This window comes from Pipistrellus hanaki, assembly GCF_964339955.1.
Source record: "Pipistrellus hanaki genome assembly, chromosome: 10".
In the NCBI taxonomy this organism is placed as follows: Eukaryota; Metazoa; Chordata; class Mammalia; order Chiroptera; family Vespertilionidae; genus Pipistrellus; species Pipistrellus hanaki.
In genome coordinates, this window is record NC_140512.1 from 8,930,517 (window position 1) to 8,946,149 (window position 15,633).

Genomic DNA, 15,633 nt, shown 5'->3' on the forward strand with positions numbered 1-15,633 from the left:
GTGCTTTCCGCTGGGCGATCGTGGTCCAGGGGCAGGAGCAGCTGTGGCCCCTCCACCCGCTTCAAGGAGGGTTCCTGCGAGGAAGGCCTGGACCCCCCGGATGGGGAGCAGGAGCCTTTCCCCTTAAAACCTGGGGGCAGAAGTGGGACCAGCCTGGCGAAGGCAGGCCTTCCGAGCAGCCGCTGCCTGAGGGGCGGTCCGAGAGCTGCCATTTCCTCCCAGTTCCTCTCGTTTCCTCTGCGAGGACGCGGCGAGGCCCGATGCCTCCCTTGGCGGCCATCAGCGCCTCCTTTACTGGCACTGGAGCAGGGGTCTCGGTGCTGACAGAGGGCTTATGAGGGCACCGGCCGCTCCCACACTTCAGGGGGAAACGCGGTGAACTCTGCCCTCCGGAGGAAGGGCTGCGAGGCCGTTCCCACGCACCGCACGGCGCCAGCCCTGGCAGGCGGGGGGCTAGGCGGAGGGTCCTGCCCGCAGGCGCCGGGTCTGGACTCGAGTGACTCATTGGTCAGCAGGCACTTAGCAGTTGCCTTTCTCTCGAACCTTTGGCCAGCCAGGTGGTGCCTCAGGGTAGCGAGTAAGTGGAGAGGGAAGGGACTCCGGACTCTGTCGCTGACTGGCTGTGTGGCTTGGGCAAATCCTTTCCCATGTGTGAGCCTCAGTTTCCCCATTCCTAACAGGAAGTTGGACCCCTAGACGTTCTGCGTAAGGAAGGGCCCTTCCAGTCACCCCGAGGCTCCGTCTCCCAGTTCTGGGGTCGGCAGGCTTGTTGACCTGTCGGGTGTGGGCACCAGTCATCCAGCCACTGAACCCTGATCCCTTGCAGCTGACGGAGGCAGAGACAGGGCCAGGCCCTCCTGCTGCCGCTGTCCTTGGCTCCCCTCTCCGCTTGCAGAGCCCACCGTCCCGGTGAGATCAGTGAGCCTGGGACCGAGTTACTGTACGGCCCCGTCCGCTTCCTGGCGTTGCTCATGTGCCCGGTTACGTAAATGCAATGAGCTCCCGTTATGTAAGATGTTATCATGGAGGGAAGTTGGGTGAAGGGTACACAGGAATTCTCTGTACTATTCTTATAACTGCTTTTGAGTCTAAAATTATTTCAACATAAAAGAGGTTATTTTAAAAATTACCCTCCTGTAAGACCCACCCAAATGTCACTTCTCCACAGTCGTCCTGAGCATCATGTGGCCGGTGCCCGCCTGGCCTGGCCCGGCACACCGTTCCCCGGCCCGGTCACATGCTGTGCTGTGCAGGCACACCTGCACCCCAGGGTGGACCCCACGCCCAGGGTCAGGAGCCACTCTTCCCTCCTGCAGCCCCCCTTCCCCCCGCCCCCGGCCTCGTGCACGGCTGGTGCTTGACAAATGCCCTCGGAGTAGAGGCTGCTGAGGCCTCGAGCGGCTGCCTTGGGCAGAGTCGGCAGCTTTCCCGGGGCTTGTGGGATCCCTGAGCTCAGAGCCCTGACTCCGGCCTCTCTCCCTCCTTGCTTTCCTTCCTTCTCCACCCTTTGCCTCGTTGCCAATCTCCCTCGTTGCCAATCTCATCAACAGGAACTTGTCAATCTGCTCCTGACCGGGAAAGCCGTGTCCAATGTTTTCAACGACGTGCTGGAGCTGGACTCCGGGAACGGGAACATCACGCTCCTCAAAGGCATTGCTGCCCGCAGCGACGTGGGCTTCCTGTCCCTCTTCGAGCACTACGACGCGTGCCAGGTGCAGGAGCCCGTCCCTGCCCCAGTGGGAGGGTGGGGGAACTGTGGGAACTGGGCGCCATCGCCCTCCCAGAGGGCCTGGGAAGAAGCGCGGCTTTGTGGGCACTGGGTACCGGGCACTAGGTTCACACCCAGAGCCGGCTGGTCCTTGTTCTGGAAAAGGTTGTGGGAAAGGGGCCGCTATGGGTGTATAGGGTGATTGTGGGTCAGAGTGGCTGCCACTGTCGTGTGTGTGTGTGGGGGGGGGGGGGGGGAGGTGGGGGCTGAGGTTGCAGGCCTGTGTTACTGTCCTGGGGCTGCTACAACCCAGCACTCTGAACTGGTGGCAAGTAAATGCCTTGACTCACAGTTCTGGACTCTCACAGCTAAAGTACAAAGTCAAGGTGTGGCCAAGACCCTGTTCCCTCTGAAACCCACAGGGAGAGTCCTTCCCCGTCTCTCCTGCTCCTGGTGCTTTCCAGCCGCCGGGCGCTCCTGGGCTGAGTGCTGCCTCCGCCCAGTCTCTGCCCGCCGCCACGTGGCCGTCTTCCCCCTGTGCCTCCTCCTGTAAGGGTGTCAGTCACGCGTGGTTACAGGCCCACGCCGCTCACGCACCGCACCTCCATGCCATATCTGCAACGACCCTGCCTCCAAACCAGGGCGAGGCCGATGTCCTGGGCTAGCGCCTCCCCGTCTTACGGGAGGCACAGGCGTGCTGCCCGTCGCCATGGCCACGCGGTGCGGCCCATCCCCGGCCTCCCTGGGAACCCCGCCCCACGGTCAGGGGCAGCCTGGGGGGTCCTCAGACCTGCACGGGAATGACTGGTAGTGGCTATTTCCAGAACGCGCTGGTGTCTGAGCCGAGCCCAGGAATGTGGCCGCGTGGCCCGTGAGAAACACCAGGCCCCAGAGTCACGCCCTGGGTGGGCTCCGGAAGCGTGCAGCTCGCATTCCACGACCAAGACGGGAACCTTGGCCGCACGTACGGAATCCTCTGGCTTACTTTCCGTGAGCCCTGGTTTCAGTCTTGTGCTGAGGGCGTTGTCGAAAGTAAACAATTTCGCTTTGGTCTGCTGAGGGGAATTGATGAGGGTGTCCGTGGGGCCTTCCTCCCCTTGGAATAGATGCTGATTGAAGGAATCCAGGCCCTGGGAACTGCCCTATGACCTGGCCGTTCAATTTCCGGGAATGTGGCCACAGAAACCCGAAGCTCCGATCTGAAAGAAAATATGCACCCTCTGTCCATTGCAGCGTTATTTACAATAACCAAGGTTTGGAAGCAGGCCAAGAGCCCATCAGAAGATGGCTGGGCAGAAAATCTGTGGTACATTTATGCACTGGAATACTATTCAGACATAAAAAAGAAGGAAATCTTACCTTCTGTGACAGCATGGATGGACCTGGAGAGCATTATGCTGAGTGAAATAAGCCGGCCAGAGAAAGACAATAGCATATGATTTCACTTACATGCGGAATCTAATGAACCAAATAAACTAACAAACGAAATAGAAACAGAAACATAGACACAGGGAAAGAGGGTAAAGGGGAGCATAAATGGGGATGGAAGGAGACTTGACTTGGGTGTTGAATACACAATACAATATCCAGATGATGTATTAGAGAATTATATCCCAGAAACGTATATATAATTTTATTAACTAACTAGAGGCCTGATGCGGGGTCTGGTGGGCCTGTCCCTATGCCCGCTTCACATTCTAGCTTAGAGGCCACTTCCTGGGAGGCGTGTCCTGGCCTCTCATTCTAAATGGGGTCTTCCCCCTGCCCGCCTGCCATCTCCCATCACGGAATCTTCATTCTTCCCTTCTGGGTGAAGTACCACCTCCGTTGCTGTGGAGATGAAGCTCTCCCTGTACCTGAGCACTCAGAGATTCTCTTGCATCACTGCAGTCGGTGGTGGGTCAGCCTTGGACCGTGGCTTGCATTCTGAGGGAAGTGACAGATGGTGGCGAATTTGATGGCCCTCGGGTTCCGTGAAATGCACGGAAGTGCATGGTAGGCTATCTGATTGCTGCCCGTCCCCCTCTCCCCTGCTGAGCGCCGTAGGTCCGGGCTCAGCATGCTGCCATCTCCCGCTGTCTCACACGGCACCTGGGACCAGAGTCCAGGCCGTGCTGGACGGATGTCCTCCTCGGAAGCGACAGGCTGAACCCCCAGCGATCAATGTTGGTCCTTTTCCATCAGGGCTTCTGAGCTGCAGTCCACAGGCGGGTTTGGGGCATTCACACCCCCGCCCCCAAGAGGAAAGAGCCCTCATTAAAAAGTAGCTCTCCATCGTGCGCGGTCACCCACGGGAGAAAGCCTCGGCTTGTGCTGAGGAAACGCACCCCCACATGCCCTCCTCGCCCCCGGCCCGCGGTCAGCGGCCCCCCAATCCCAAGCAGGTTCTTTGGGAAACGTCACCCGCTTGGAAGAGGCTCCGAAGGGGAAACCTCGTTTATAAACTCCCTGGCGGCCTTTTCTGCCGTAATCCTCTGACGGCTGTGTCCGTGGCCAGCCCTCTGTCCCTCCGCTGGAAAACAGGGTGGCTGATGGTGCAGACGCAGCTCCGTTCCTGCCAGATGAGCCCTGGTCCCCAGTCTCGGCTCCCGGTTCGAGGGGACGCCTGCCCTCACCAGAAAAGCTGCTTTTGAGCTGGAACAGAAGCCAAGTCTACAGCGGGGTTTGGGCACGTCCAGCCACGTCCTTTAGACACCTAATTCCCCCGCATCCCACCCCGGAGTGGGCTCTGCAGCCACATAACGTCACATGGGACGGTGGTGAGGGCCCACTGGCCGGGGGGCGGGGGCGGGGGAGGCAGGGCGCTTGGACAAAGAGGAAAGGAACACGTAAGGCCGCCTCCCATCCTGGGGAGGAGGCAGCGTTCAGAGCCGGTCCTTCCCCAGGGACCCGGTCCAGGCCTCCCCTCCCCCCAGAGCCCATCCCGCGCTCCGAGGGGCCCGAGGAAGGCTGCGACCACTCCTCTGTGACGGCCTCGCAGAAAGCATGCCCTTCTCCCCACTGGAAAATAATTCCCATTCTTTCCTAATCCACAGGCTGCTCTGTAAATACCTGAGCAAGCAAACATCTCCCGGGCCGGTGGGGATTTAGCCAGACCCAGCCCGCCCGGCCCGCGGCACGTAAAGCTGAAAAAGCCGGGGCCGGGGGGAGGGGGGGGGGGAGAGGGTGTCCACGGAGCCACAGGTGACAGCGCGCGGGGAGGGCTGGCGGGGCAGGGGTGGGGGTGGGGGGCAGAGCCAGCCAGGCATCCGACTCTCCTGGGCAGCAGGACAGCAGCAGGGCTGAGGGCCTGGGCATGGACCCGCTTCCCAAACACCCTCCACCATGAGGTCCTCTCCGGGCCTCTGCCAGGAGGAAGTCCCAGCCCCCCACCCCTGCCTGCTCCCCCAGAGGCCGTCCCCCAGCCCCCTCACCCCCGGGCTCCCTGTCCCACCTGCCTTCAAGGGGAAGTCCTACCGAGTTCCTGACCCACCTCACTCATGAGAACCTTCGCTCATCAAACATTTGCTGATGCTGAGTACACCCTCTGCTCCTGGCGCTGGGGGCACGGCCCAGCGCAGCGGTGGCAGACAGACATGTCATCGAGGGGGGTGAGGCCGGTGCCCAGTGCCTCGTCCCCAGGCGGGAGCTGGAGGTGGTGATCCGTGCTCCCTGGTCGGGTGGTTTGGGGGGTGCAGGACCTGGAGGGAGGGAGAGGTGCAGAGCCCCCTGGCCGCGGGCTGTGGGTGCTCAGGCAGGGACTTGGCTGCGGGAGTGGTTTGAGGAGTGGTGAGAGGTTCTGTCCTGTGGGTGTGAAGACCAGTTTAGGAGGCCCGTGTCCGGGCGGGACAGGCTGGGCTTGAAGGAGCGTTGGGAAGCCGCCGGCAGCACCGTGTGAAGCGTGGACACGCCTGGGCACACATGGCGGGGGCTGAGGCCCTGTGGGCAGCGGGCTGACAGCAGGGGCGGCTCTGAAAGAGGCTGTGTGAGCGGCACTGGGGACCCGGCATCACACACAGATGGTGGTCCCCGGCCCGGCCCCTCTGAGGCCAGCCTGGGGTTGGAGGGGAGATGCCCTGGCCCCTCTCCCAGGCAGCACGTCTCATCGGGCATCGCCGTCCTCTCTCCCGTCCAGGTGGGCTGCTTCCTGAAGACCCCGCGGTTCCCCATCTGGGTGGTGTGCAGCGAGAGCCACTTCAGCGTGCTCTTCAGCCTGCAGCCGGATCTCCTGCGGGACTGGAGGGCCGAGCGGCTCTTCGACCTGTTCTACTACGACGGCCTGGCCAACCAGCAGGAGCAGATCCGGCTGACCGTCGGTGCGTGCCTCCCACCGTCCGTGCGTCCTCCAGGAGCCTGCAGGCCGGTTGGGGACCCGGGCCCCAGCACCCACACAGGGAGGCGGGAGAGCATGTGGACTCCAGTGTCAGGACGAGGGCTCAGAGGGCGAGTGCTAGGCGTCCTGCAGGAGGGAACCAGAGCCGGGCCAGGGCTGAGTGCTGGGGAGGGTGAGAGCAGGCGCTGGAGAGCCTGGAATACCACCCAGCAAGTTTGGTTTTATTCTCCAGGCAAGAGGGAGCCCTGGGCGGTTCTGGGGCGATGGGATCAGGTGTGTTTTTAGAGAATTATTCTGGTAGCTGCAGTGGGGGCAGGAGGGAGGCAGGTGGGAGGTCAGTGAGGAGGGTGCTGTGCTGTCTGTGGTCCAGCAGGGAGAGAGGAGGGCAGGCGCCGGAGCCGGGTCCCTGAAGTTGGGTGTCAGTGCTGATCTCAGGGGGAGCTGGGCCCTGGGCTGAGCCTGTGCCTCTCGCCTCCGCAGACACCACCCAGCTTGTCCCTGAGGACAGAGAGGACGACCTCGTCCCGCCCCTCGAGCTCTGCATCAGGACCAAGTGAGTCAGGCCCACCACTGGCTGCGGAGCCTCACTGAGGCCAGGAGTGGGTGGCTGGGTGGTTGGGCCTGCGGAAAGGAGGGCACCCCCGCTCAGCGGGGTGTGGTGAGGGGGAGTCCCGCAGACCGGAAAGACAGCACTGGGGCTTGTTAGTGAAGTACGCTGTCTCTGTGACCGTGGCCCGGTGGAAAGGTGTGACTGGGGGTGATGAGTCTCCAGACAGCTTCTGAGACGTCCCTGCGACGGGGCTTGGGTGAGGGGGTGCCTCTGAGGCCCTCCTCGCTAAGGCAGCAGCAGTGATGTGGTGAGCGTTGTTAGGTCCAAAGCGGGGAGGGCAGGTAAGGTTGCCTGGGCGGTGGGGTCGGGGGTCTTTGGCAGGACAGGACGGCGGTCGGGACTGGCCCCCCAGCCAGTCTTGGAGCAGCAGCACCCTCTGCAGTGGGCAGGAGGAGCCTTGGGCATTCTGCTGGGGCCAGTGGGCCAGCAAGCAGGCGCGCCGTTAGCCTCAGAGGCAGGGTGGGGGGCCTTGGCTCCTCTAAGCCAGCCCCTCGGTGCTTAAGGGTCAGCAGAGGCCATTGCTCAGACTCGGGGAGTGGGGCTCACTTCACTCCTGAGTTCTCTAGCAGGCCCCTCTGGCAGCACGCAGGGGGTGGGCTTGGGGCTAGGGGAGTTCCTGTATGGAGCCTCTGGGGAGTGAGCTGAGGCTCTGGGTGCAGTAGAGGCACAGGCGGGCCGGGCAGGGAGGAGACCTGGGTTCCAGGGCCTTCTCTGGGGCAGCACAACTCGCAGGCGTGATGAGTGTGGCTCTGGAGCCAGGCTGCCTGCTGCGGGTTCTGGCCTTGCTCCTCCTGGCTGTGAGCCACGGGACTTCACCTCTGAGCCTCACGCTGCCAGCTGTGAAATGGGGATAACGGCAGAGCCTGGCGCACAGGGTTCCGCAGGGTGAGCTCTGTAAGGGCTCCCGTTACTATTGCCTCCGCCGCCACTGCGAGTCTGTGTGACCTCAGGCAGGACCTCGTTTCCCTGCTTGTGAAGTGACCAGGGTTGGGGGAGGGTCTGGATTTGGGGCTGTGGCTCTGAGATCCAGGGGCTCGCCCGGAGCCTAGGGCACTGGCGCTAGTGGGTAAGCAAGCCCTTCAATGGAGCCGAAGAGTAAGAGGACGCCACATATCCAGGGAGGGGACATGGGAGATGTCACCCATCTGCTGCCTGCCCACCCACCCACCCGCCGGGCCAGGGACGGAGCATTCTTGTGGGCTCACGTGCCAGCCTGTCTTTCATCGGGAGGGCTACAGGCCTGGGGAGGCCGCCTTCCTTTTGTGTTGAAAGGGCCGCTGATGCAGAGTGATGAGAAGGCAAGAGCCGGGAAGGAGGCGACAGTGGCCTTGGCTCCCTCTGCGGGGCAGGGTGGGAGGCCACAGGCCATTCTTCCTGCAGGTGGGCTTGCCAGGCTGGGCTCTGGGCCACACCCTGGGCACCGGCTCCGCCCACCGACCCCGGGGCCCTCGCTGAAAGTGCATGTGTCTCTGCGCCCTCCCAGGGCGGCCCACCACCCGGGCCTCTCCAATGCCCACCGGAGCGCCCTCTTTCCCCAGAGAACTGCTGCCCACCCGCCCAGCACCCCCGGGGCCTGGGCTGGACGTCCTGGGCGCAGCCCTCGGGGCCAAGTGCTCGTAAACAACCTGGGCTCTGCTGTGTCAGGGTCCCAGTGCCGAGACGTGTGTGAATGCGGGCCTGGCAGCTACCCCTTCTCCCAGGCCCTCCCCGGTCCCCCGCCCTCCATCGCCACGAGCGAAACAGTGAGGTGATGGCGTGTGTGATGCTGTGGGAGGCGGCATCCTCAGGGAGTGAGCGCTGGGCCTGGGCACTGACCCACGGTACCTGCCCCTGTCCCTGCTCATTGTTGCCGGAGGGGCTGGGCAAGGCTGAGCCTGGCCTCCCCTCCAGCAGCGCTGCCCAGGCCTCATCACAGACAGGAACTCTGGCACCCGGTTAGGGACAAGGGCTGGGGACTGGCTGGCGCCGACCCCCGTGGCTGAGGGGCCGATGCTCCAGTGCACCGGGATCGCTGTGGCTGGCCCACTGGGAAGATTCGCTCTGGAGGGTGGTCCTCAGGTGTTAGCGTGGCCCCTGCAGGGCATGGTCACCCACGGGCCACGGGACTCACTACCCCAGCCCTGGCTGAGGGCTGTGGAGCCCGAGAATTTTCATGTTGAGCAGTTCCTGGTGCTGCCGGCGCCGCTGCCCCTGGTCACGCTTTGAGGCCCACACTTCCAGCGCCTGGAAAGGACAGTGCCCGTCCCTGGCTGCCTGGTGAGGTCTGATACCAGGCGAGCTGCTGACCCTTCTGCTTCTGACCGTCCCACCTGCTGCAGCGCCCAGGGCCAGGGGACTGTCTCTCGGTCCCCTCCCCACCCCTGCCCTCCAGGTGGGAGGGCTCCACCCTCTGCCAGCAGTTCTGAGACCAGCTGCCCCAGCACTTGCAGCGCCTCCTGTTCCCCCACTCCCCCGCCCGCCCGTGGGGTCCCCCAGGGTGGTTAACTGGAGAAACCTTTCCCAGCTTGTTCCCGGAAAGCGGAGTGGGCGGAGTGGGACCTGGTTCCCCTCTGTCCTCTGTCCCCATCAGATAACAAACACTAATGGGAAACAGCCCGGCCTCCGAATCCTGCTCCGGGGCTTGGATTACAAAGGCTTTGCGATTTGTTTTCATCCCAGATTCTCAAGCAGCTCCAAGGGAGGAACTTGGGAAAGTGGCCTTTCAGGTCAGTGAGGACCGCTGGCCCAGGGCTGCCTCTGAGGGCTCAGTCCTGCCCCCTAGGAAGCCGCTGCCTCGATGGGAAGGGGTAGGTGCGCTGCCAAGGCCGGGCTCCGGCCATTTCTAAGGCAGTCCGACCCGAAGCACCGGCCAGGTGAGTCCGTGCTCGCAGCATGAGCCTGAGGGCAGGCGGTTCTTCTCCCCGCCCTTCCGCCCTGGGCCGGGCTCTAGGGAAGGAACCGCTGGATGTGACTTGGTTCCTGCTCTTGGGATTCACGGTCAAGTGGAAGTCAAGTTCGGAATCCACTCTGTTCCGGTCCAGGGAGAGATGCACCGGCTGCCCTCAAGCCCAGGACCTCTGACACGGCCCTGCCCCGGCTCAGAGCACATCACACACCCGGCCACCCGTGGTCCTGCTTGGATCCCCAGAAGGCCCTTGCTCACCACCAGGCAGGCCCTCCCTTTTACAGACGGGCTCTCCAGGGTCTGGTCTGTGCCAGGCCAACTGCTACTCACAGGCAGCAAGGGGCCTGGAGCTGAGGCTGGAGCTGTCCCAGCCCAGAGGAAGGTCACTGAGCAGGCAGAGTGACTTCCCGCCACCTGGCTTTGTTGCCCTGACAACACTGCACAAGATCAGACTTTGGGCTTTGCCTTTGGAGAAGAGCATCCTAAGTTGAACAGTCCCAGGTCCTGTGCCATCTCTACTGTCCGGCGTGATGCACGCCTCGGCCTCAGAGAGTCTCCTGTTACCTTCGCTCGCTCGGTCAGGAACGGGGAGCCTGTCCCCCCTCCCTCCTCCCGCTTCTCTAACCGTCTCAGCAGAAACAGGCTCATTTATGGTCACTTCCCAGCAAGGCACACCGTGACCGCTCAACCTTCCAGCCTGGCCGGAGGGGAGAAGACGGCACAGCTGTCACCGGTTCAGAGAAAAGAGGAAAGAGCTCATAGCCGGGGCCTGGGGCCGGGCCACAGATGTTTCTGTTTGAGGTTCAGACAAGCAATTGAAAAGTAATTCCAGCTGGAATGTTGCCTTCCAGGGCCTGGCACCCAGCGCCCTGCTCCCCGCTGCCCCCACCCACCCGAGGGCCACCCCCCACTGCAGTCCTCACCCCCCTGCCCTGGTTTCCCGGCACCTGGTTGGTCCCTCTCTCCCGTCTCACCTGTCCTCACGCGCTGCAGGCTCTTCCTGTCCTTGCTAAGCACTCAGTGGAGACTCCCCATAGGAGCGGTTTTGAAAGTGTGTGTTCTGTGTCCGGTCCTTTCAGGCTTTAAGATATCTCTGCTTTGATTTCCAATTATAAATGGCAGGCTGCTTCTCTCGGGTTGTTAGGACTCTCCCTCCGATGGCCGCGATGGGGTGGACTCGTTACCTCTGTGAAAACCCCCAAACTAAGTGTAAACCCCATAGGCTGGCCATCAGACACGGTGACTGTTGGTGTGACGTGACATCTAGTGGCCGACAAGCCTGACTCGCCCCTGCCCCGAAACCAAGTGCCTTCTCGCAGGGGGTTGGAGGTGGGGAGTTTGGTGGTCTGAGATGTTTGCAGATTGGGAGCTAAGAGAAACTCTCACCTGCCTGTTCAGAGTGGGGAGGACAGGCTGGGAGGGATGGAGAGGGATGGGGAGGGCCTTGGGGGCCAGGCTGAAGGTGGATCTTAGAGGGACACAGGAAGTCCGGTCCATTTAAGACTCTTCCCCTCACTCTTGCCCTGGGGTGGGCAGTCTTTTCCCCTTTGCAAATCGGCCCCTGGAGCCCAGCTGTGGGCAGGCGTCCTCCCCGCCGGCCTCCCTCTGCCGCCTTCCTGGGGTCTGGAGTTAGGATGTGACTGTCCAGAGAGTCCGAAAGCTCAGAGAGAACCCGACGGAGGCTGCTGCTTACCTACACATCTAAACAGAACAATAAAAGCTTTTTTATGACGGCTTCAAACTGCACAGATGAACAGACGGAGAAATGAGAAATCTCAAGTGGCTCGGTAGAATCAATCCAGCCCTGCACTGTGTGACCACAGAGTGCTAAAGTGCTATCACCCCAGCAGCCCCGTGGCCGGCCTCGTCCCCGGAGCCTGTGGTCAGCACCGCATGCGCCCTGCCTGTCCCACCTCCAGTCTTCCCTGCTGACTGCGCTGACAGGGCTGCTCGGGGGCATCTCAGGCTCCAGCATCAGCGAGTGCAGGCAGTGGGCACTGACCACCTAGGGGCGGCGCCCCCCCGCCCCGCCACAGCAGTCTGTCTGCAGGCCCAGTCCCAGCGCCTCTTCTTGCAGCCCTGACAAAGTGCTGGTGCTAGTGCTGGTGGATTCAAGTGGCTCAAGCCTGGAAGACCCTGGAAGAGCCTCTTCCGGATGGGCCTCAGTGCTGACACAGCAGCTCAGGACAGAGTCTAAAGCACCCGGACACCACAGAGCCACTTCATTCTTCCACGTCCAGTGGACGGTGATGCCGAGCTTTTGGATTCACGTGGTGTCTGGTGATGGAGGGGGCAGGGCCTGGGGCGAGCACAGCAGGTGTGCATCTCGCTACGTGTTAGGCTTGCGATGTGTCTTACTGAGGTAGTTCTCCCAGCAATCACTGCTGAGAAGACCCTTCTAGATGTTTGCAAATTGTTTGCACATCCAGACCTGCTTCTGAAGGGCCAGGAGCAAATGGCCCAGGGGGTGACATGGTACCGCTCAGCCTGCCGTGCCAAAACCATGCAGCCTCATTTTGGGCGAGATTTCTTACCAAGTGCCACCAGAGAACACAGAGCTGGTTTTGGAAGGACCAGTTCCCTAAAACAGGAGAGCATTCACGACTGAACAGCTTACCCATCATCCGCCCATCTCGGCCTTCTGTGCTGAGTGCTTTCGTAAGGAGGGGCAGCTCAGCGCTCATACGTGGACCAGATGAAAGTTTCTTGGATGCTAATTGGCATGCCCGCCCAGGGCAGGGCCGCCTCGTGTCTAGACCATGCTGAACATTGCACCCCGCATTCCCGTGGCTGTGGAAGGTCTAGCCTCGCTGTGCCCTGGGTGGAGCGGGGGGAATGCAATATGAATTGTTCCAAACGGGCTCTGTGCAAACATCTCCCGCACTAACCCTTCCCACAGCAGCAGGAAGCAGACATTCCGCTAAGATGTTTTTTCCAAATGACAAGAAATCTTTTTGTTCATTAGAAGGGGAATGGGATGGTGTGAAGTAGGCAAACTATTCAGCAGGGAACAGTCTTAACGGATACCAAGGAGTTGCTTGGAGTGAGAGGACAGGAAGTTGGAAGAGGTCGGGGGCAGGGGTGTGGTGCCTGCCGTGAGGAAGGACGGAGCCGAGCGGAGGAAGGGGAGAGAAAGGACTTCTGTGGGGGTCCAGGTTGTCCATGACGGTGAAGAGGTGGGTTTGTGATGAAACCCCTGGCGCTCTGAGCTTCTGTTGGGAGAAGCATCCATCTTGTGTTGGGCGAGGCATCCCCCCTGCCCTCTGCCCTCCAGCCGGCAGATGCGCAGTTAACGTGGGAAAGCTGCCCTCTCCTCCTCCTCTGTGGTGTTCCCATTTGACGTTTGTCCTGGAGAAAAACTTCGAGCTTTGAAATGTCTGCTTCCTCCCTCCTCAGGCCCCGTGCGTGAAAGCATTCCTCAGCCCCAGCCTTAGCCTTGCACTCTGTCTAGCACTGCTGGGGGGCGGGGGCGGGTAGCATCTTCTTCCGCTCTATTTCATCTTAGGAGAACGGGTATGTATCAGATACCCAGTGCCAGACCCATCTCCTACAAATGTGATTCCGGAGTTGTTTAGAAATATACTGCCACATATTGAATCACATGTTGGGAAATGTCATGGTCTCTCAGTTCAATTCCAAAACTTTGATTTTGGAATTGAACTATCCAAAATAATAAAGAGGTACTATGCGGCCCCCATGTGGACACAAGTTGGCCAGCAGGGGTGACCAGGTTGGCAGGGGAAGGCAGTTAAGGGTGACCAGGCTGGCAGGGGAGGGCAGTTAAGGGCAATCGGGCTCCCAGGGGAGCAGTTAGGCATCAATCAGGCTGGAGTGGTTAGGGGGTGATCAAGCTGGCAGGCAAAAGCAGTTAGGGGCAATCAGAGCCAGCAGTACTGGATTGTGAGGGAGATTCCAGATTGGAAAGGGTGCAGGCTGGGCTGAGGGACATACATACCCCCATGCACAAATTTCATGCACCGGGCCTCTAGTTATTAAATGATATGTAAGCCTGAACTACAGTTTAATTATGCTTAGTGCTTCTGAGGGTGTCACACACTATTTAATAATGCATATAAATGAATGCATATCTGTTATTGAATGGCCCACAGCCCTTCACGAGCTTCCTGTGGCTCTTAGAGCAAAGGCCAGCGTCGTTGCAAGGCCTCCGGGTCCTACACGGCACTGCCCCCGCCGTTCCCCACCCTCTGCTGCACTTCTCCCCACCCCTTGCTGGGCCCCAGCAACCGGACCTCCTCTTGCATCTGGAATGAGCCCGAGTTTTTCTGAATGCAGGTCTTCCCATGTACCTTTAAAGTGCCACCGTCAGGCACCCTAGAAAGTGTCTGCATTCAGATGTGTGTGGATCACTCACATCAGCCGAGGGCCCGGCCAGGCACCTAGGAGCTCTCAGTGAACATGGTGGCAGGAAGGAAGGAAGGAAGGAAGGAAGGAAGGAAGGAAGGAAGGACGGACCTGTCCATCGCCCTCGGGTTCTTGGGTGCATTTGTGCTTTGTGAGGGCCTGGGGGTAGGTTTGTGTGTGAGTGGGCAGGGTGGAACCTGACTCCTCCAACACCCCAAGGCTGGAAGTTCAGGTGAGTGAGGGCCTGAGGGGCTCTGCCGCTCTGACGTTCTTTCTGTCCCTCTGCTCGTAGGTGGAAGGGGGCGTCTGTGAACTGGAATGGCTCAGACCCCATCCTGTGAGCCTTCGTATGGGAGAGTTCTGTCTCCACTCGTCACAGGGTGACAGCTGAGCCCCAGGCCTCAGGGACAAGTCTCGGAAGGGTGTCACCTCCACCTGGGCCAGCACTGCTGCAGAAGCATCCAGAAGCATCCAGAACGAAGGGCGCCCTGGATGGACGAGGGCCCACGGTGCTGCGGCTCCCTCCCAGCCGAGCTGTGACTGCCAAGGACAGGAAGGAGGCGCTGCTGGGGCCTCGGCTGCCCTTCCCTGCACCCCTTCCTGGCTCCCTGCTGGGCCACCCCCTCGCCCAGCCTCTGATAGGGTCCTCCCGGGACCCGGGACACTGGTTATTTCTGGTGGTTGGCTTTCTATAAAACAGGAGTGAAACCACGCAAGAGCCAAGACTCATTTGTTCCTGTTGCCGAGAAGGAAGAGGCAGGTCTGCGTGGTTCGTGGCTGGGGTGGGCGCAGTCCCGGGTGAGGGCCCTGGTGGCCTGTGGGCTAAGATGGCTCTAGCTGGGGCCTCTGCAGGCACCGATGTCCTCTGGTGTTGAGGTGTTCCTGCTGGACTCCTGGGTTGGCCTGACGACTTCTGCTCAGAGCCAGCAGGTGATGTAAGCTGTGCTGACCAGGAGCAGCTTGGTTCCCCGGAAGCCCTCCCAGGACAGGCCTGGGTGCCTGTGTGTGTGGAGGGGAAGGTAGGGGTCCCAGGAGCCCTCCCAGAGCAGGCCTGGGTGCCTGCCAGGCCCTGAGAGGATAGTCGGCAGGACCTGGCTAAGTGGATTTGAGGGAAAGAACCTTCTCGGGAGGGGCTGCTTGGCCATGGAGGGCAATAGGATGGAGATGAGCAGAGGGACGGGGTGTGGCCCCCTGTGTCCGCAGTGGGCACGTGCAGAAACTGGCTGAACATGGTGGGGGGGCAGTCTGTGGATTCCCCACATTGCAGAGCCAGGATGGAGTGGGTGGGCATGGGAAAATTGTGCAGTTGAGGTCTCCTCATTCCACTAGTGTATATCCTCCAATTGCAGAAAGGGCATGAGGTGTAGAAACGCAGTGGAGGCTGGTGAGGAAGACCGGGGAGAGTGTGGTGTCAGAAACGGAGGGTGGAACATTTGCATTGGCTCCCAGCACCCGGACTGAGGGCGGGCGCCCCGAGCCGGAGCCACCTCCAGTGGCCCGGTGAAGAGCCCTGCGCCCTCGCGGGCGGTGCAGGAGCGGTGGCCGCTGTGGCCGCCGTGGGCCTTCGGGGACGGGACGGCAGGGAGGAGCCAGAGGGAAGTGACGGCTGCGCCGAGGCCGGGTTCTGCTGTGTAAACTCCGGGCCATTCTCAGCAGGCGCCCAGCAGGACTGCTTCCTATATGTCCCGGCAATGTTTATGCGCTTGTTTTCCTTGGCCAGGCGGCCGCGGAGGAAGGTGGTTTCCTTGCAGCGGCTT

The 15,633-nt window shown here is 61.2% G+C and overlaps 1 protein-coding gene across 1 annotated transcript in view; it reads left to right on the plus strand.

Annotated features, from left to right (window-relative positions):
* The window catches only part of MINDY4 (MINDY lysine 48 deubiquitinase 4), an 84,741-nt gene extending 69,638 nt beyond the window's left edge, over positions 1 to 15,103 (plus strand). Inside the window, exons 15-18 of the mRNA XM_084896884.1 lie at positions 1,551 to 1,712; positions 5,823 to 6,003; positions 6,501 to 6,573; positions 14,169 to 15,103. Of these exons, the coding sequence (XP_084753010.1) occupies positions 1,551 to 1,712; positions 5,823 to 6,003; positions 6,501 to 6,573; positions 14,169 to 14,217 (465 nt within the window). The 3' untranslated portion in view covers positions 14,218 to 15,103. The remainder of the gene's footprint in view (positions 1 to 1,550; positions 1,713 to 5,822; positions 6,004 to 6,500; positions 6,574 to 14,168) is intronic.
* The last annotated feature ends 530 nt before the right edge of the window (positions 15,104 to 15,633 follow it).